The 21489-nt window shown below is 47.7% G+C and overlaps 2 protein-coding genes and 1 long non-coding RNA gene across 4 annotated transcripts in view; 2 read left to right on the top strand and 1 right to left on the bottom strand.

The window, feature by feature from the left end:
* LOC118162481 overlaps positions 1-5809 on the bottom strand; it is a 10056-nt gene extending 4247 nt beyond the window's left edge. Inside the window, exons 1-2 of the long non-coding RNA XR_004748477.1 lie at positions 5684-5809; positions 5113-5442 (exon numbers count right to left, since the gene is read on the bottom strand). This is a non-coding gene — a long non-coding RNA (uncharacterized LOC118162481). The remainder of the gene's footprint in view (positions 1-5112; positions 5443-5683) is intronic.
* Positions 1-9643, top strand: part of HOXA11 (homeobox A11) — an 11904-nt gene extending 2261 nt beyond the window's left edge. Inside the window, exons 2-3 of one of the 2 annotated variants that reach the window (XM_035318624.1) lie at positions 5661-6162; positions 7617-9643. In XM_035318624.1, coding sequence (XP_035174515.1) covers positions 5661-6162; positions 7617-7849 — 735 coding nt within the window. In that variant the 3' untranslated portion in view covers positions 7850-9643. Of the gene's footprint in view, positions 1-5440; positions 6163-7616 lie in introns of those variants that run through there. The other variant, XM_035318623.1, reaches the window with a different exon arrangement.
* A 1731-nt stretch (positions 9644-11374) lies between these two features.
* Positions 11375-21072, top strand: HOXA10 (homeobox A10). Its single transcript, XM_035318621.1, has 3 exons — positions 11375-15718; positions 16272-18091; positions 19545-21072. The coding sequence occupies exons 2-3, from the start codon at positions 17272-17274 to the stop codon at positions 19817-19819; spliced, it is 1095 nt and encodes a 364-aa protein (XP_035174512.1). The 5' UTR covers positions 11375-15718; positions 16272-17271; the 3' UTR covers positions 19820-21072.
* Positions 21073-21489: the final 417 nt, after the last annotated feature.

The following is a 21489-nucleotide window of genomic DNA, read 5'->3' as shown; positions in this document are numbered from 1 at the left end:
AAAAAAAAAAAAAAAAAAAAAAAAAAAAAAAAAAAAAAAAAACGAATGAGTGCGCACTTTCACGTGTCGGGAAAGCCTCGCAGAGCATTCGTGTGCAGAAAAAGAGACATTTATGGCAGCATCGCCAGTCGGTCAATTTCTGAAATATTTGACCGTCTACGATAATAATTCTTTACGCGCCCTTTACTGCCAAATCTGCCTCTATTGTCTTCCAGCAGCAAGCTACGAGCAGTAAATACAAACTAAATTTTAGAAGGGCTTCAGCGAAACAGAGCGGGGGGCACAGAGTTCTGGAGAGGCAGGGATTTAGGACACAGCGTTATGAGAAACCCTCCGTGCTTGTAAAGATGCTGGGAGTGTGTTAGAACAACAAATCGTTTGGCTGCAAAAGGGAAGAAAAATAGTGCTCGAGAAAGAGAAGTTATCTTGCTGGAATAAGCTTCCTGTCTTGAAAAACGCCCCCGATATTTCTGCTTGTTGCAACTACAGGAGTCAGAGTCTGACTGCAGATGGACCGGTCCATCGTCGCAAAGGGATGCAAAATACCGTGGCTTATCTCCAGAGCAGGGTGGATTTTTCTTCTTTCGGTCCGAAGCCATTTTATTCTAATGTTCAAACTATACGGGAGGATTGGGAAGTTGAAAAACAAACAAACAAACAAACAAACAAAAAACACCCCCCTAAAACAAATTTGATATTAAAAAACAGTCAAAATTTTCTACTTCCAGATGACCACAGCCTTTCGAGCGAAGTTCAAGTCTTTGAAATAATGCAATCAGATTAAATACAACAAAAAAGTCAGAATAACTTTGCCTTGGATTCTTTTTAAATCTGCCCTTTCTCTTTACACGTATTCTGCAGTTTCCTAGCAAAACAACAACCATACTGCTTCAGGTCTGGGACAATACATAGCCTGTTCTGTATCACAGCACAAGGGTTCCCCCTTGCCGTTATCAAAAATCACTTCAAATTATGAGGTAAAGTAATATTTGAAAAATCGTAGATAGCTATTGTTACACTTCCTTTTATTACGGTGCTGAAGGAAAGGTATTTAGATATTTTTTTTTTTCTAATAGATGGATTCGTATAGCTCCTTTCCATAAAAGGAAAACATATATATTTTAAAAATATATAAAAAGCGCACAGAAAAGAACAAAAGCCGGCAAAGACCTTCTGAGCCCGAAATATTTTAAATCCAAACAATCACCGTGAGTTTCTGAAGCTGCATTCCTGGCAAATTTTAAGAAGAATTATCGCCTTATGGCCTTATTTTCATTGGAAAAAAAAAAGGGGGGGAGGGGACGTGCCTTTCGTAGGCAAAAACGCTGTGAATTCCCTCGTATTACACTTTTCCTATAAGTCTTTGTACACTGTAATCGTCCTGTAAGTTTACAAAACGCTGTCCTAATTCCTGAGATACTTTCCTGTGGTTGACTCGCAGCAATCCTCGCCGTGCCTACGCGAAGGGAGAGTAAGAGAGTTAAAGCAGTGGTCGGGCAGTATTTTAATTAGCTCTTCTTGACACAAATGCCTTTTAGCACACGTTTCCCTTGTTAATTGCAGGTACCCACCCTATAGGCAAGGTAAAAGGTGGGCTGAAAATGTTTAAAACAAAACGCAGTACAAAAAAAAAAAAAAAAAAAAAAAAAAAACCAAAAAAAAAGACAACAATTTGGATACTATAGAACTTGACCTTTTGGAGAACAGCGGTAGTAAGTTAAACAGTTCCCTTTGCACGCGATCTGTATATATAAAAGCTGGGCTATCGAGGCGTTCTTGCTCTGTTTATATTCCTCCAAAGAAGAGATGTAGCTTTTTCCTCGCTTTGTTTAGCTTAGCTAAATGGGTAAATGTGCTCACAGCCTCCCCACCTCTTGGCCACATTCGTCCTGCGCAAAATGTGCTGCAGCGGAGCAGCAAAATTCATAGCGTTTTTAGCCACGTTACCCCCTCTAATCCGGCCGAAATACTCTGGAAGGCGTAACGAATGCATTTTGCTTCTCAAAACGAAATGCCTTCCTTTGTTGATGTTGTTTTCACTGAGGTTAGGAAGGGGAAGGCTCGATTTTCCCCCCTTCCTCAACGCGGAAGTCCCAATTACTGTATTAAAAGAGCAATTCAACATTAGACCAAATAATCAACATTGATAATTGTGCTGAACACAGCAACTTAACAGCAGGCTCCCTGCAATTACCCACACATTCCGGGGCTTTAAGCGTACATTATCTCTGTTTCACTTAACAGCAAATAAAGCAGAGAACAGGCTGTGTGCCTTGGGTGTCTACTCCCAGACGCGCTGCGCCCCTCTCAGCCTTCCCCATCAACCTCCCTGATTTTTGGGGTCCCCTCGCGTTGCAAGCAGGATTGAGCAAATATGATGCTTGGGGTGGATGTCCTTTCTTTTTTCCTTTTTTTTTTCCCCTTTTTTCTTTTTCCTTTTTTTTTTTTTTTTTGGGGGGGGGGGGTGGGCAGCCCGCGAGCAACACAAAAGCAGGCATCGGGGCTGCACGTGTGCAGGCTGTGCAAGCACACATATGCCCACACACTCTCCCACACATGCCTGGTCTCGCAGGAGGGTGACCGGGCTGCTGGTGCCTCCTCGCCCCTCTTGCCTTAATTTCCCTTTGTTTCCCGGAGGCAGCCCCGACCTCTGCCACGGCCGAGCCCCGCACGGCTAGGCAGCCCCGGCCGCAGGGAGGTGCAGGAAAGAGCCTCATACAAACCTGTGCCAGCTTTTTGCTCCCCATTCCTAGCCCTAAAATTTATTTAGTGCGAGAGGGGAGCTGCAGTGAGTCCAAGTAGGTGGCGTCCCGCGATTAAGCGCCGGGCAGCTCTGTCATGTCTGCTCTGACACAAGCTGAAGTTGACTGCCAAAGTGCAATAAAACCGCAGGTCAGTCTAGAACTGTTTTCGGTTCTCCTAGACGCGCCGTGTTCAATTATAGCCTTAAAAGCCCTAATACAAGTGCAAGAATTTGTTTGCCATCACACAGAGGCGGGGCGAGGCTCTGCAATGGTGGCGCCTTTGTTATCTCAAAGTCACTGAAATCCTTATACATTCCTTTTTGTTGGGGGGGGGGGCAGGGTGTGGGAGAGCAGGGTGTGGGGGGAGATTTCTTCGTGGACTGAGTCGGAGGATGGGGGGACAGAGGAAACAGCGCTCGGGTACCAGAAGAGGACTCCCACTCTCCCCACCCTCCGACAAAAGCTGGGGAAGAAATTAGATGCGAGCAGAAGTATAGTGTTAAGGAAAAAGCCAACCAGAGATCTTGCACTCCCCCCAAGCCCAAGTTGTGTGGGGAGGGAGGGGTGAGGGAGAGAGAGAGAGGGAGGGAAAATCCCCAAACGTTTTTACAATCCCTAAACGACAATGCAGTCTTCTGCTGGCGGTTTTGACGACATGCAATCTCTTTCCATCCACTTTCTAGCAAATATGTCAAGCTTGAAGATTAATTCATTAATTTCAAGTTCAGCTCTCAGACATGCAGCAAGCATGAGAAGTTCTTGCAGCAAACCAAAATAAAGAGTTCATTACGGGGATACGTCCAGAGCATTTGATTTGTGAATGGTAACCCTTGTAAAATAAGAAAAGGCATATAAACATTAATGCTAATAAATTAGTTTACTCCACTACAAAGTAATTACTTGATAATATTGAATTTACAGCTTGAATTCAAATGTAATAGTTAACTATAATGTAGGGAAAATACATAATGAGGATATTTTTTCTGTGCACAACATGATTAGATTTGTTATTGAGTCAGTTACGATAAGCTAAGCAATAAATAAACAAATCGATGTTGACATTTAAATACCGAAGATCTCCAGAATTTACTATAGAACTTTCTCCGGATATATAAATACTTCCACAGCACTGCAGAAGAAGGGGGGGGGGAATCCAAATATTATTTCCCTAGCATTTTAGCTTCCCTTCCATTAGCCTCCCAAGCCCACGCGGGGACCGATGTCGAAGCACGTCTAATTTCATAAGAGCACCGACTTCACAATAGCCTTTTGCCGTACTGTTTTTCTATTTTGATTAAATCCAGCCGGAACCCAAATATTTCTTTTCTGAAATCGAGCATCAGACTAGCAAAAAAAAATTTTTTCCAACAGCCGAGGGATGTCCATGCCTGAAAAGGTGCTGTATTCTTTGGCATATTTCTCTGTTTTCTTTGGCTCTGCTCATTCGGTGGGGTGTGCATTTTTATTGGCAGAGAAGTGCTTTTTAGTCTCTGCCCTGTACAATCCGCTTTCTATATCATCCCTTTCATGCAACAATAGTAAAAGTTTAACCACGTTTTTAAAATAGGTCTCCCTGGGTCTCAGCCTTCAGCGACGGTACGAGGCGAAAAGGAAAGTATCTCGGTACGGCGAGTTTGTTCCTAGGGGTTAATAGTATGCCAAATCATTTTAACTAGGCTTCTGGCAATTAAACCCCGAATATTTGTCAAAGCGGGGCAGCCCAACATCCCCTGGTTTCCCAAAGTATTTAGCAGCAGCGCAGAGGCGAAGAGATCAGCAAACACTTTGGAGCTCAGCGGTCTACAGTTTAAAGGGCTTTCTGGCGTCGCACATAGGCGAGACACGGTTTGGGGGGGGCGAGGGAAGGGAACCTGCGATCGGGGAGTGAAATCTTGGGAGCTACCTCTAGTAAAGCTGGGATGAAGCCGCGCGGGGTATTTGAGGTTAATATGTAAGTAAGGGAAGGAAGACACTAAGCGCTTCGGAAGTGAACATGAATGCAAGCATGTAATCTATTCACCATGAAAATCAGTACAGACTTGACCCTGGCACATTCTTCCTAGTAACGTTTCCAGCAAAACCCTGCAGGGCGAGGGCTTTTTTTTTTTTTTTTTTTCTCTTTTTCCCTTGGGTAGGTGGGCAGGCAGAGCGAACCGATGCGAGCTAAAAAAAGAAGAAAAAAAAAAAAAAAAAAAAAAAAAAAAAAAAAGAAAGAAAAAAGCCACGGCCGCTCCTTGAGGAGCTTCCTGCTAGCCAGCAGCCTCCTCGAAGGGCTCGGCGCTGATTTCCTCCTGCTCGCTCCCTGCTTTTTCTTTTTTTATTATTTTTTCCAGCCCGGCGAGCAAACAAACAAACAGAGAGCTCTCACCTAGCCCTGCGGGGATGGCTAAGCCGCTCCGCCAAGGAACCGGGCGGCCGGGGGGTGCCGTACCCTTCGGGGGGGCATCCCCCGGAGCGGGGGGCAATGCCCCGGAGGGGGGCTGCGTTACCCCGGGGGGGGGGTTGGGGGGAGCCCGGCGCCGTGCCGATCTGTTGCATCCCCCGAGCCGGCTCCGAAGGGGCGAGGGCCCGGAGCCGCCGCTTGTCAATTTGGCGTGGCGTCACGTGACCGCACCTCCCTGCCGGGCTGGGGCGAGCTCTCCACGTCAGCCGACGTCTCCCAATTTTCCTCCTTCACGGATCCGCTTCAAAGGGGCAGCTGCGTTAGAGAATCATGTTAAGCTCAGCTAATGCGGAGAAGCCGAGGTAGCCCTAATGATGGATTTTGATGAGCGTGTTCCTTGTTCCTCTAACATGTATTTGCCAAGTTGTACTTACTACGTCTCGGGTCCTGATTTTTCCAGCCTCCCTTCTTTTTTGCCCCAGACCCCGTCTTCTCGCCCTATGACATACTCCTACTCTTCCAACCTGCCCCAGGTCCAACCTGTGAGAGAAGTTACCTTCAGGGAATATGCCATTGATCCCTCCAGTAAATGGCACCCCAGGAACAATCTGCCCCACTGCTACTCCGCAGAGGAGATCATGCACAGAGACTGCTTGCCTTCCACCACCACTGCTAGCATGGGCGAGATGTTCGGCAAAAACACAGCTAACGTCTACCACCCCAGCGCCAACGTCTCCTCCAATTTCTATAGCACGGTGGGCAGGAACGGGGTCCTGCCCCAGGCTTTCGACCAGTTTTTCGAGACGGCTTACGGCACCGCGGATAACCTGTCCTCAGCGGACTATTCGCTGGACAAGAGCGGCGACAAAGCGCCCGCGGCCGCCGGGGCGACGGCGGCAACTTCAAGTTCGGAGGGCGGCTGCGGCAGGGCGGCGGCGGCGGTGGCCGCGGAGAAGGAGAGGAGGAGGCGGCCGGAGAGCAGCAGCAGCCCCGAGTCATCTTCCGGCAACAATGAGGAGAAATCCGGCAGCTCCAGTACGTATAAAGGCAGCGCCCGAGCGCTTTAGGAAAGGGAGGTTGAAATCTAGCGCACCGCCGCTGTTAAATTTTTATATGCTGTTTTATAAGCATATAAGGTTTATGAAGGGCCTTTAGATTTCCCCCAACAAAACTTTGTTATAAAAGGCGAGATCACGTGTTTAGTGCTGAAATTGGCCGTGAAATACCCACCGGGCAATGGATGCCTTTAAAAAAAATTCTTTCTCCTTCCTCTTTTCTTTTTAATAAGAAGAAAGAGGGGCTCTGCGGTCAGCTCTCGAAAATATAATAACGGACGTTCGGTGCCTGTAAATGCGGCGAAAAGGGGGGATCCCGACTCCTTTGATATCGATGTAATCCAGTGATTTTATAAAAGCCATGTGTTGCACCAGGAGTCTAGTTAGGAGCCGAATTCAAAGCCATCGCCGTTTTAACGATTGCGCTAGAATAGCGTTTAACAGATAAAGTAGCCGCCTGAACTGTAGCAATATATTAAAAGAAACAAATTAACCTAAAGCTGGCCTTTTTGTCTAAAGGAAGCCATTTTACTAAGGCGCTGTGGCAATTACGTGTTGCCTTCTGTCCAACAGTTTGTTACTTACAATTGTTATTCAATCTGTCAAAGTCTGATTTTTTTATGTGGGCTTTTTAAAAGGCAAAGCTAGTATACGGCTGGGGGAAAAATACCTCGACAATGAACTGTACCAGAAAAGGAAGTTTTTAAAGGGATAGCGGCTGCGTTTCATGTAAAGAGCTCCTGAACCCTGAAACCTTTTATATTCCGCTTAATGAACTTTAAAACCGTGCTGGCTAATCGAGACGAGAAGACCTCGGCAGAGCCGAGACCGTACTTCGCAGCGGCGGGCTGGGGGAGCGGGCGGCGCTCAGCTGCAGCCCAGAGCTCCGGGGCTGTGTCTGGGCTGGGGCCGGGCAGCAGGGCTCGGGCTCCGAGCGAGGGACAGCGAGGAGCCGGCAGGGCTGGTGGCGGGGCGCCGGTGCCCCCGGGCCGCTGCTGGAGGCAGCCAGGTGGAGGCTGCTCCGGGGAGCCTCCGTGCGCCTGGCGCCCGCTGAGGCCGCTTACAAAGGCTGGCTCCCGGTTCTGGCGAAACGCGGCCGCCGTCCCCCCAACCCTGTTGCCCCTTCCTCCCGCCGAGCGAGGCCGCAGCCCCGCTTCCCGGCGGGGGTCGCGCCCTGGCCGGTGCCGGGGGCCGAGGCGCTGCGGGAGCCGGCGAGTCCCGGAGGGTCCCGGAGGGTCCTGGGCTCGGCCGCCCCCGCAGCCGCCTAGGAGGAGGACTGGTCGAGGGCGGCCCCGGAGCGGGCAAAACGCGTCTTTTCCATATGAATGTGTTTTGCCCCGGTTTCCTGGTCCCCCCACCCCTCCCCGGCCCTCCTCGGCCCCCACCGGCGACAGCGCCGAGTGACAAACCCTTCTGCCTTTTCTCGCTCCACAGGTGGACAACGTACCCGTAAAAAGAGATGCCCATACACCAAATACCAGATTAGAGAGCTAGAAAGGGAATTCTTCTTCAGTGTCTACATAAACAAAGAGAAACGCCTGCAGCTCTCCCGAATGCTCAATCTGACCGACCGCCAAGTAAAAATATGGTTTCAAAACAGAAGAATGAAAGAAAAAAAAATTAACAGGGACCGATTACAATATTACTCAGCTAATCCACTACTTTAAAACTCATAGGGTTTTTCAAGACGAGATTAAATTCCGATTTCGCCCTTGACAAGGTCAAGCCACGGGGTTACACGGAGGAAGGAGGTGTGTATCTGACGGGACTAGAAGAATCCGAGGTTTTACATACATGTAAATCCGCTCTGGGACTTCCACGACGATTTCTTTTATATATATATATATAGATATATTTACATATCAACTGGAATCGGTTTGATTTTGACACACATGGCATCCATTTCTAACGTGCACGTCACCTCTGAGCGCCAAGCCCATACCTCTTACCTTCCCAGGCACCGCGCCCCATCCTGCTCCCGATTTCGGCAGCCGCGGGCGGGGACGGTGCCCTCGGCCCCCCACCCCAAATCCGCGGTGCCCAACATGTGTATGGCCCTGCTCCCGCAACCAGGACCACTGCAGGAGGCAAACTTTCCGAAATAATTTCCTGCCCTTCCTGGCGGAGATTTTCTATCTCGCAGGCAGCGCTCCACCATCGCCCGTGGGGTTGAGACGGGAATTGGAGGGGGGGAAGAGAAAATTAAGAGGGGGTGACATGCCTACACCTTCACGAGGCCAACCACGAGCAGCTGTAATATGGATGTAGTGATGGGTATAATAGTGTTTCCTTTGGGGGCGGGTGGGAGCAAGGGGGGAGGGGGAAGAAAGAAAACTAAGTAAAAGACTTAATTATTTACTAAAAAAAAAAAAAAAAAAGAAAGAAAAAGAAATAAAAAGTAAAAAATCAGGTATAAATTTGCCATATATTGTAAGGAAACAATCATTGAAAAAAAAAGCGCAAAGATTTAGCAAATTTTAACTAGCTCTCGATTTATTTATGACAACTGACCACGCGTTGCCATCTTTCTGGAGACAAATCATATTTAAATGCTAAAAATAAAGTCACACGGCAAAAAAGTGTGAATTTCAGCGTTTTAGAAGGGAAAAACTACATAAAGGAAACTAACCTTCTGGCTTCTGGCTCACAAACTTTCTTCAGGAAATACCTGTGGAGAACGACAGTTTAGCAAATACCACACAACACTTAATTGAAACTTGGAGTTGTGCAATGCACTCACATTGGATCATTAAAATAACTCAATCGCCTGTTCTTTTAAAGGTGGCTAGTGAGGAGTTTAATCAGAAGCCAAATAATGTAAATATGGTAATGTTGTTGTTGTCTACTTTAAATGTCACGAGCTCGACTTTGTCGCCCAGTCGACATATGCAAAGAATGGAGAGTTGTTTGGAGTTATTTTAAATATCTATAAATATATATATTTCCCTGCAGGAACCAAAGCGTGAAAAAAATGCAATTAAAAAAAAAAAAAAAAGATAAAAATGAAAATATTTAAAATTCTATATCAGTTTACAAAGGATACGGTGTTCTACCGTTAAGGTAATTTGCTGTTGAGAATATCTGAATGTATATTTCATACAGGAACGGTGTTTTACAAGACTTGTAAATAATAATAAAAAGAACTCACGACCTATTTTGTTCGAATGCTTTTCTTTTTTTTTTTTCCTGATTTTTTTTCCTTTGGGGCTAGAGGGTGTGGGATTTCTTTACATGTGCAAAAAAGTGGTGATAAGAATGTTTTTTGATTAATAAATTTACTGAATGGATGTAATTTCTTTGACACGGTTCACAAAACGCAGTATCTTTATATGACATCACTGTTTTCAATATGTATCGACTATATGTATATACAGTTTTCTTTTAATATGCGAAAGTACTTGGTTGCATGTATACAGTGGAACAGCGCACAAGGAAAATAAAAAAAAAAAAATGGAAAATTTATATTTTTCATTCTGGTGTTACGTTACTGCAACGTTATTTTGCCTGATGGAGCTTTGGGACCCGAAACTCCTCCTGACCTTGGTCAGTCATTTCGGGCGAGATGCTTATCCTTTTGTGAACCCTCTCTGCTAAATCTTCTGCCCTGGTGTAAACAAGGGAATCTGGGCTTGCTTGTTCGAGAACCGTGCCGGCGGGGCTCAGGGGTGGAAAATGAAGCATGGTCATAGCTGGCTACGAGCTAGGCCCTTCCCTTGTCCTGCCAGTGCCTGTAGGGCAAGGTCCTGTGTGGAGGGCTTGCTGTGACATTGTCGGTTGCTCCCCAGCACCCTCAGCCAGGAGGGCTGCTCTGGAAGTGCTCGCGGTGTCGGGAGCGCTTGGGGCATATTTCATGCGCCCAGCACCAAAGGGAAGGTCCGGGCCAGCCGATGGATGTGCTGAGGAGCATGAGAGTCCTAAGAAAACTGTTGTCTTTGAAAAAAAAAATCCGCATGGCAGTGTGGTGGAAATGGCCTGTTTGAAATTGTCCTTGATCTCCAAGGCAAGGAGGGGGTGGGGTGAGGAGGGCGGGGGGAGGGAGAAAGTTAGGAAGGGGGGAAAACCAAAGCAAAACAATAGCTGAGATGGGAATGTGTTTGGGGAAGAGTGCTAGGATCTTTAATGTTGACCCTATTCCTAATCGCGAGAAGAAAGTACATTCCGTTTTCGCATTGTTTACTGACTTTGAACTTCTGTATTGCTTGGACATCACCCATAACCTTGAGGTGAAGGACTTACTGACTTGGGGCCTCTGCTGACAACTGCCACCCAGCCAGGCGATGTCCTGTCGAAGGAAACGTTAGGAGAGCGAGGGGAGGAAAGGAGACTTTGTTTGTTTGTTTGTCCAGCGAACTGGGGGGGAAGGCGAGCTCAAAGGCGACGGACAGAGGGACGTGGACAGGCGGCGGGAGAGAGACAGAGGGACGGATGGAGAGCTGAAGGGCAATGAAAGTTTAGCGAAAGAGCTTCCTTTCCCGGTTAAAAATTAACTGGCATTCATGGCCAATCCCAGAGACAGTTAAACCATGGAGTTTCTCTGCTCAGGGTTTGATTTCCTAGCCCAATAAAATCGCATCCTCTGTGCCGCTGTGACAATGCGGCCATAAAAAGTGTCCGTGACTTGTCCGCTCGCACAGGCGGAATGCCCCGCTATAAAGGCCGGCGGTTCGGCGGCTGTTACTGCTCCTGCGGATCAGAGGGAGGCGAGGGAAGGCGAGCAGCCGCTGCCCGGCGCCCCGCGCCGCCACCCGACGGCTTGCAGCCGGGGCCGCCCGCGGCGGCGGCGGCGGCGGCGGCGGGGCCGCTTTGCCACAAGATGGCGATCTTCAGATCAATGTCAAAGCCGCCCGGGGCGAGGGGAGCAGCCCTGCGAAATCTTGGCCTTTGTTCACTTTGCAGCCGCACGTTCAATTCTTTGCACTTTCCGGGCTCCGCGTTGCGAAAGTCAAGGGGAGGAAGAGGTGGAGAGGTAGAGCCGCTGGGCTGTGGGTTGGGATATGCGTGAAGGTAAGTGCTCGCCGGGTGCCCTGCGAGGCGTGTGCGGTTGTCACCGGGGTGTCACCAGGACGCCGGGGTGGCCCCTGCCCTGACCTGCCTCCGTCAGGCACCTTGGAGGAGAACCGCGGGCAGAGGGAGCGAGGCAAAAAAGGAAAAAAAAAAAAAAAAAAAAGGAAGAAAGAAAAAAAAAAAAAAAAAAAGTCGGGCTTAAACACGGGCAATAATATTTCAGGGACTTCCGAAGTCGCAGCTGACCTTTTTCTGTCTCTTCATAAAGTTTTGGCCAGCGGCGTGGAAAATCCAGGGGATCTGGAAATATTTTTCAGAGAAACTTGTAGATTTCTTCCAGTTATAAAAAAATTATAGCGCTGGAAATATTATGAAACTTGACATTTATGTGTGGAACAGTAGGTGTCTTCAATCAACTAGATCTATGGCAACCCAGACTGCAAATGACAGACAATTCTGATGATCTTATTGGACTTGAACTGTAGTTTGGTTAGGGTCGTTTGGTAACTTAAAAGGATAGCCTGCTTCCTCGCAGCTGGACACAGCCTGTGGTAAACAAGTTTTGACACATTTGTGCTAAAAACTACGCATGCGGTTGCACGTTAAGTCAATGCTCGTGCAGGACCAGTTTTGGGTATCAATCTATTCATCTATCCATCCGAACTAGACCATGTGCTGTAAACAAACAACAGTCACACATTCTCATGTACTCAGGGTTGCTCGGGGTTGTAGCTTTGAAACTCTATCCTCGGTACGAGTATCCTAACTCCAGGTTACGTTTCTCGCCCATAAAAGTTTCACATGTTTTTGTTATGTCTCCATTTGAGAAGGGGGGAGGAGGAAAGGTGGTATTGTATGGAGATACTGGTTTGGCTACATATTTTAATCCGCTTGTTTCCTATGAGAGGGTATGCCGTATTTAATTATCTGAGAGGAAAAAAAATCATTTTGTCCTTGATCTCCAAGGAGTCTTCGTATGTAAACTAATGCAACTCGCCTGCAGTATTCTGAGACCCCTTTAAAATTGTGCTCCTGGGGAACTGTTGCAAGCGTAGTTAAAAGCACATGTTCAGTCGGCAGAGAGCATTTTTCAGATGATTATCGGAACCTATCGATTTCATCAAAGATGCTCCATTAAAAGCTCGGGGACGCTGATCTCTTTTGACCTCCCCTCGGAAACGCCAGGACGAAAGAAGTCACGTCTCGAGAAGGAGCAGGGCAATTGCCGAGGGTCCCTGTGCAACATTCATTTTACGCCAGTCGAGTTAAACTCAGCATATTTGATCAAATATTTATTTTTCCCCTTGTTGTTTCCCTGCCCCATTCAATACTCCACTGAATAAATCAAAGGGACCCCAGCAGCAGTTAAAGCGCCCTCTGGTTACGAATTGTTTACTGACGGCCGCGGTCATAGGATAATATTTTAAAAAAACAAGCTTGTTTCTTACAATAACTGTTTATTATTTCACATGATTTGGGTTTGCATGTTTTGGAGGGAAGAGGCGAGGCCAACTCAGTGTCTACACTGTGTTTAATTAATCGTGTACTCAACGTCAGTTCACATACCACATCCAAACCCCTGGGAGGCTTTTTCATAAGCTCTTTGGGTTTGTGTTTTGTTGTCTTTTTTTTTTTTTTTTTTTGGTCACAATCTTTTCATTAAATGCTCTGAAATCGAAACTTCAGCCAACGTATGTGTCTGAGAGCCAAGCTATACCGCAACCAAAAAATAAATTTGTACATGCATCCAGATCTTAAAGAAAAGAGTGCTACAAAAAGGGGAGAGGGGATACAGTTTCAAACGCTTAATACAGCTGCGCGGCCCATCTCTCTCGACAAAAAGGGTACACTTAAAAGACAGATTTGTGTATTTAAGATTTTACCGATAGAGATATAACCCGATACCGCTGTTGCTTCTGCTCGGGTGTTTGGGGCTCTCCAGACAATAGAAAGCACCGTTCTCCTTACCAGTGCTGAAGGAATGGCGAGGAGATAAAGACTTCATGAACTGGTCGGGGTGTATTTTGTTCTGCCTCATACTAGAATTCGGAGCTCGTCAAAATTACTTGCAAAATATGTTCCTAATCCAAATGAGTAAACTGATACACATACACTCTGAAATATAGTTAGGAGAACAAGCCTCCGGATGGCTGGAATAAAATTAAATCTCAGACTAATTTTTAACAGTATAATCCGCCGCAACAAGCCAGTTCGCCCCCACCCCCCCCCAGCGTGAAAAAAATTCTAGTAAAGATAAAATTAGTGAGGCCGTCATTTGTCACCTAACTTGGCACGGACGCAGTTCCTAAACCTCCTGTTTGAAATCCGCCTTCTTTGGAGCAAATCCAGAAAAGAAAAAAAAAAAAAAGGAAAAAAAAAAAAAAAGAAAGAAAGAAAAGAAGGAATCTGGCACACATGCACGTTCCTGACAACTGACAGTTCCAATATTAAATAACTATACCCTGATTGCATTAATTTTTCGAGATGTATAAAATGTAATCTACAGCTATATTCTCAGATAGGCGGCGCATGCACTCCTGCAACAAACTGCAAGGCCATTTACATTTTCGCAAATTGCAGTTTGCCCCTGTCTACAAATAAAAGCATATTTTAATTAGCTTACAAAATGGGTCTCTGGATTAACAGTGCTGATCTTTTGGTTTATATGGGCTAATAATAAAAAGATAAATCACGGTTTAACATGATACGTTTTGAAATTTCCAGTCAGAGTTTGCTTAGGCGGAGCTGTCGACTTTTATTTATTCCCTTTTTGTTTTTAATTTTAGTCCAACCAATAAAACGGCTTAACGACGCTATTAATGTATCTATTATATTTTTCTTAGATCAATAAAGTTTTATTTTGATAGTGTTGTCTATGTACGCCGCGAATTTAGATTCTGCGCGAAATCACCTACTCGCTGCTTTTGATATTTATCAGAATTTTATTTGCTCGGTTTTATAGACCCTGGGATATCTTTCCTTACTGGAGCAGAATTAAAAAGAAAGCATTTCTCGTCCCCTGGCGTCCACAATATTCTTTAAAATTTCTTTTAAATGGGGGTTAAGATCCAAGGGACGCATTGTTAAGTGTTGGAAATGCGGTAGCAACACCCAAAGCATGCCAAATTAGTTCAGTTTAGGCAGAATTGACCATTATCTTTTATAGTTAAGAACCAAGTGAACGTTATTAGTTTTACTCCACTGGCTTTGATGATGCTGGTTACTATTTGCCTTGGCCTTGTTAGCGATTAAAGAAAGCGGGGAGAATGCAACGGGGAGCGGAGTTCATGATCCAGGCGAAGTGCCTTGACCATCAAGCCAGTACCGGGCGTTATTCTAAGCACAACGACCGGAGGCACCGACCGCCGGCTCCCGCAGGACCTGTGCATTCCTCTCGGTCAAAGCGACCTAGGGCTGTACCCCAGCCCCTGCATCGCCAAACCTTTGGCTATGAAACCTGCGGGTGCCTGGCCGGGGGGCGAAGGGAAAGTTACTCTAAAACCTGGTTCTCTTCGTCTGAGCTGTCCCCGGCCTCTGCACCTTTTGTATGATTTTGCCTGCATTCGCCTTTCGAGGGGGAGAAGCAACCAGCTCGTGTTTGTTGCGATGCATTTTGAGTCCTTTTTATTCAGGCTGACGAGGATCGTAACGTGCTTTTATAGGCCTTTCCCCGCTTTAATCCAATTTTTAAAAGGGAACTGCTTATTTTAAAAACAGCTTTGGAAGGATTTCAAGTGTTACTCCTCGATTCCGTATGGCTTTTGGGTTTGCAATCCATTTCTATTTAATTTGGCAAATGCAAAATAAACATACCGCAAGAGCGGACTTCCCCGGAGTAATTTTTATACCTGCCTCGTGTAGAGAAATGTATTGGGAACGAGGAGTCGGGGCTCACATTTCATTTTATTTAGATCTGCATTTATAACGCTAAGCCTATTGATAATGGCCTTCCTGTATACTGGCCAATAAAACGGTCCCTTATATGGTATTAATTTTGTTAGCAGCGATACGGCCCTCATAGGAATCTGATAAGGGTTTGTCCATCACACATTAACACATCGTGGGCTTAGCCGGCTTTGGGAAACACAAACAGTATTCCGGGAGGAAATGCGGGACAAAACTCGGAGGGTTTCTATACGCTGTCGAGCCGGCTCCTATCACCCCATCCGACAGTGCTCAGAAAGCAGCGGTGCCTTGGTGCTCACTCGAGAAGGCTGGAAAAATAAGACGCCTTTCCATCAAGGTTTTATGGGTACTGCAAAGTTGTAACAACCTCTCCCTGCCCCAGCTGACGAAGGACGGAGCCCCGGGAGGGCCCCAGCAGATTAACTCGCCTGCGGAAACCACGAGGCACGTCCCGCTGCCTCCTGCACGGAGCGACTCGTCCGGGCCAAAGTCAAAATGTGGCAAACAAGAATTTCCCCCTGGCAAGGCAACAGCTCGCGGGGGCGACCACGTGAGGCGTAACAGAGCCGCGGGGCGGAGGGCAGAGCCTGCCCCGGGCCGCCTGCGGGGCGCTGCGAAAGCCAAGGGTAGGGGTCGGGGGATGGGGACTGGGGATCGAGGGGTCGGGGGAACGAGGGGCCGGGGAACCGGGGACCGAGGGGCTGGGGACCGCCGAGCCATGAGCCGCGGGCCGGTGCCCGGGCCCGGTGGCTCCGTCCGAGGCAGCGCTGAGACCCTGCCGGTACTGGCGCTGCCCCCGCTCGCCCAGGCGTCCGGGAGCGGGAAGCCGGCCTCCTCCGCTTCCCCGGGCTGCTGAGGGGATGAGGAGCGAGGCCGGCTCCTCCGAGGTGGGCAGCGAGCGATGGAAAAGCCCCGAGAGCCCCAGGCTCCGCTTAGGCTGAAGAAGGCTTAATTCCTCGGGGCAGGCTGTTAGGCGACTTCCAAATGGCATAAGCGAGAGATGATGGAAGTGAAAGCAAGCGATCATTAAGCGATTCATTAGAAAATCTATCTGTCTCTCTGTCTGCGTGCCTGTCTGTCTGCTATCTGTCTGCTCCCTCCGCCACAATTACATATTGGCTGGACAGAGCTGTCTAGTATCTCAGGATTCATCTACTTATCCTTCTTTCTATTATTTAGTACGGTGCTTGTGACAGAGACGGTGCTTTTGAAGAGGAGAAAAGTGAATGACCCAAATGGAGGGAGGGAGGGAGGAATCAAAACGACGGCCCAAATATAAACACGTCAATAAACAGGGTGCGCAGCATCATGAGAGGATCCATTTGAACTGCTCGCGTCTGGATTCTTTCTGCGGCATATGTCTGGCTTTAGATTTTAAATGGCAATCAGACCTCGGGAAGAATCCAGCGTTAACTACAGCATTAGAAGCTGCAACCGCACAATTAATCCTCCCAGAGTGGCATTGCTCCCTCTGAGATCCCCGAGCGCAGCAGCGAGCGTTTTATCTCTAGGAAATTTAAGCCCAGCCTGGCGTCGTGGTGGTGATGCTGGGCTGGAAGCAGCCCCTTCCCCAGCACTTTAACGCAAGAGACACCAGGCCCCTTTACAGTTCCCAATGATCCGTGATAAACAATAACACGTCTTTTATTCCTTAAAAAACGAGACAATCAAATAAAACGAGCAGAGCCCGGTCATAAAACCCGCGGCTTTATTAATTTCGAGACACACGCGGGCTGCGCGGGGAGGTGAGCGCGCATCGCTTCCGGCAAGCCCAACCGCGGGGAGAGGAGCGCTAATAAAAACTTCATCTGGATGCAGCCTCAGCCTAGGTACAATAAACATCGGGGCGGCCGGGGCTGTTTTATCGCTGTGCGGGCCATAGCAGAGGAGCACGGCTCGGGGTGGGTGCCCCCCAGCCCCGCTCTGCCCCTTCCCTGGCGCACAGCTCCCACACGGGCGCAGGCGCTGGCCCATGTGCGCCGCGCGTGCGGGTGGAAATCCATCTCCCGCATTAATATACATCCATATCCCAAATTCAGAGGTCGACCTGAGAGCAGCTCGGTGCATACGAAACCAGACGGGGAGGGGTTGCTGGGGAGGCCCGGGCTTCCATTGGCTGCAAGCGTCCGCCGTGGTGCGGGGGTATCTCTAATCATATTCAGCATGTTTTGCACAAGAAATGTCAGCCAGAAAGGGCTATCTGCTCCCTTCGCCAAATTATTCCACAACAATGTCATGCTCAGAGAGCCCGGCTGCAAACTCTTTTTTGGTAGACTCCTTGATCAGCTCGGGCAGAGGGGAAGCGGCGGGAGCAGGAGGCGGAGGCGGAGGCGGAGGCGGCTACTATCCCAATAGTGGGATCTACCTGCCACAAGCGTCCGATCTGTCCTACGGGCTGCAAAGCTGCGGACTTTTCCCCGTTTTGAGCAAACGCAATGAAGGTACTTCTCAAAGCATGGTCCCAACCTCGCACCCCTACGTGTCAGGGATGGAAGTGTGGCTAGACCCCCCCCGGTCCTGTCGCATGGAAGAGCCGGAGAGCCAGCAGGCCACCTCGTGCTCCTTCGCTCAAAACATTAAGGAGGAGAGCTCCTACTGCCTCTATGACTCAGAGAAATGCCCCAAAGGCTCGGCCGCCACCGACCTCGCTCCCTTCCCGAGGCTGAGCGCCGAGGTCAGCCCCGCCAGCAACGGCACCGGGGTTCCCGTCCCGGGTTATTTCCGCCTCTCCCAGGCTTATGGCACCTCCAAGAGCTACGGCGCGGGGCCGCCCGGGGCTGCCCCCTTCCCTCCGCAGACTCCCGGCCGCTTCCAGACGCCTCCATCTCTGCCTCCCGTCCCGGACGCGGGGAGGAAGGAGGACGAGGAGCGCTCCCCCAGCCCCTTGGCATGCGGCTCCCAGCGGGAGGACGAGACCCAGGCTTCGTCTTCCACCGCCGAGGAGCTCTCCCCAGCCCCGTCGGAGAGCAGCAAAGCCTCTCCCGAGAAAGAGCCCGTAGGTAAGCAAATACCGGTGACGGTGGCGGTGAGGCTTTAGGAATGGTAGCGGTGGTAACGAGAAAGGAAAAGCGGCCGAGGAGCGTGGCAAGGCGAAACGAGGATCCCAGCAGCCCTGCGGGGCTGCCAAGAAGCGCTGCTCACACTGACCTTGTGAACTTTGTAATATTCGGGCATGGGGTTGCCGTAAAAATTAATGTCCATCCTATAGTTTAAAACCCTTAGAGCCTCCGCTCTGGGCAACTTTAGCCTGCATGCAGCTTAAACGTATAGCAAAGCGAGATCAATCTTTCCCCTGCGATGCGAAGGTGCCTACCAGATAACAGAGATGTTTGTAAAGCATCCAAAATAAGCAATAGGCAGTGCCAATAAATAAACCTATTAACGCGGTAAGTTATATTTTACGATCCAGAATGCTTTTCGGAATAACAGCCGCGCTGAAATGTGCCATCTATGAACTGCTATCAAATTAGACTGATGAATGCACCGCGAATATCCTTCAGCGTCTACACTAGATAACAGGCTTGTTATTTATTCATTTGCTTATTTATTTCCCTTTCTGGTCCCCATGGCAAAAAAAAATAACTCCCTTTCCCTGGGCTGCAGGCTTTTCAGGCGCTTCCCTCTGGCTGCATTTCAGACGCCCTGTTATTCCTTCAGGCGCCCCATTGGAAAATAATGGGATTAAAACAAAAAGCAATAAGAAGGAAAAAAAATAAAATAATAATTAAAAAAAAAAAAAAACTCATAGAGAGTCGTCCCCACAACAACGAACCACTTTGAGCCACCGAGGGATCGGTTTTATCTCTTTCCCAGCCGCTTCCAGTGATAGGAATAAACACCCTGCAACGGGTGATTTTTTTCTCTCTTATTTCTATTGTATTTTTCTCCCAAACCTTTGGAGAACAGAGGGCCATGGCGAAGCTTTCCAGGACGGCAGGGGCAGGAGGCAGGGAGGCTCCGGCTCTGCAGCTCACCTCTGCAGCTCAGCCTCCAGGACACATTTACAAAGTTCAGATCCGAGTTTTTTTTTTAATTATTTTTTATTTTTTTAGGGGAAACAGGTGTCTCCGGGGGTGGCGGGGGGGGAGTGAAAAAAAGACCGCAGGCCATCCACTAAGTCGCCTTCCAGCAGCAGTGGGGTCGGAGCGGGTAAAAGCCTATTTGGGGGTTTGGAGACGAGCTGCCCAGCGGGCCGCACTCCTCGCCGAGCATCCCAACAGAGGCAAGGCTGTTCCCGGCCAGCTCCAGGGCCTTTAGGAAACCGCTTTGAAGCTCTCGGAAGCGAGGTCCCCTACGGGGCTCCCCACATCTCAGCTCTGCCCTGGGGCCGCAGCAGCAGGAGCACCCGTGTGCACATCCGCATACAAATACGCACACTTTTCCCCCTCTCCCTCCCCAGCTCGTTGCCTCCTACCCGCTGGTAACGTCCCTCTTTTACTTTCTCAAAACTAGGCAACTCAAAAGGAGAAAATGCAGCAAACTGGCTAACCGCAAAAAGTGGCCGAAAGAAACGGTGCCCCTATACCAAGCATCAAACTCTCGAGCTGGAAAAGGAGTTTCTGTTCAATATGTACCTGACTCGTGAGCGTCGCCTAGAGATCAGCCGCACAGTCCACCTCACAGACAGACAAGTTAAAATCTGGTTTCAGAACCGCAGAATGAAACTGAAGAAAATGAACAGAGAGAATAGGATTCGGGAGCTCACAGCCAACTTTAATTTCTCTTGATGAACCTATAAACACATCTTTATGGTTTAAAGAGCCAGTATCATTTTCCTAGGCTGTAGTCATCTGCACCTGTATGGATTAACGATTTTAGACGTTCTCAATATGTCCTTAACCTCTTAATAGCTACTTTGGGGTGGCGGGGGTGGGGGGGGGGGTGGGGGGGGAGAAGAAAGCCATGCTAATGCACAAAATGCCATGTGTGAACCTCCCTGGTTCCTGCAGGCTTCCCCGGGCCCGATTTCTTCTTTCAAGCTTTCTTCTTTCAAACCCAGAAATACCATTTCAGGAGCTGCAAATATCTTTCCCCTCATATCTCTCCGAAAAGTAAACGAGCTCGGTTAAAGGCACGTTCTTTTAAATTATAGGCGGTGTAACTTGGACTGTACGTAGCTTCAGAATGAATAATTTAAGCCTTGCCATATTTCTATATATTGGGAGCTCAGCTTTTTCCCCCTCTGTTTTCCTTTCCTCTTCTCCCCCCTCCCCCCTTTTTCCTTCGAAAAGCAGGAGTTACAATAATGAAATGCAGGCATCCTTTAAAAGGGCTTCATGGGAACTGGCGTTAAGAGCGATTTTTTTTCCCCTTTACCTTGAAAGTCAACATTACAGCTTTAAAATTGGCCAGGAAAATGAAATCTCTTCTCTTTAAAGGTATAAAAGAGTTTGTGTTGCTCATGGACTAAATTATGACACTTACCTCTGAATTTCTCTCTCTCTTTCTGGTTGTAGATATTTACTTAATGTAGTTTTGCTTAAATATGTGGAATTAGTGATTTTTTTTGTCTATAAATAACGTTACCTTTGGTAACACAGGACAAGCACACAACAATTGCCCCTTGAGAAAAAAAAAATAGTCACTTTTTCCTCACTAATTTCACTGCAAAGTGTATATCCTGAACATCAGAAGGACTTTCTGAGCCAGAGTCTAAGATAGCGAGGGAGAATATATTCGTCTTCCTTTATACTGTGAAGTTACATGCATCAAAGGGTCAAGCATATAGGTGAAAAAAAAAAAAAAAAAGGAAGGGAAAAACTATAAATACAGATATGTATAAATGTCTATTATTATTAAAATGCCGATACTGTTTTAAGCAAATGCATTCTATCGTTATTATAAATGTTAGTTCTAGCTATATCTAGTACTTACCTTAAATCAGAATAAATTAATATTGTAATGCTGCTGTGCGTGAAAAATACGATGTTTATGTTCTCATAGAAGAATAAAAAAAGTGGAATGAATCCTTTTAATTTTACCTCTTTTTGTGACTGTTTATCCTCAGGTTCTACTTTATGTCTTCAAGAACTTTTACAACAGGAATAGTTGCCTAAACCCCCTGCAATTACTTTAGGAATCTATTTAAATATTACCTAGACGGTCGTAATTTGTCTGGGCCATATAGCGATGGTGCTCTAAGGTTTGTCGGCTTTTGTTCAGTTTTATGACTTGCTAGTATATCTGGATTGTTGCTGTCTTGAACGAGTGGTTTCAGTTGACTGAGGAGCTGCATAGACTGAGGAAGCAAATTACTATTTCTTGAGGGTCGGGAACGGATTCTTTTTTTTTTAATCAAGCACCTACGAGAGTGCGGAGATCTTTTAGCTCCAGAGGACGGTGACAAAACCTAGGTTTATCTCAGGGCTCAGAAGAAACCGTAAAGGTGAGCGCATGG

This window comes from Oxyura jamaicensis, chromosome 2 (genome assembly GCF_011077185.1).
Source record: "Oxyura jamaicensis isolate SHBP4307 breed ruddy duck chromosome 2, BPBGC_Ojam_1.0, whole genome shotgun sequence".
Taxonomy (NCBI): Eukaryota; Metazoa; Chordata; class Aves; order Anseriformes; family Anatidae; genus Oxyura; species Oxyura jamaicensis.
The sequence above is the reverse complement of the archived record's forward strand: the minus strand, read 5'-3'. Positions and strand labels throughout refer to the sequence as shown.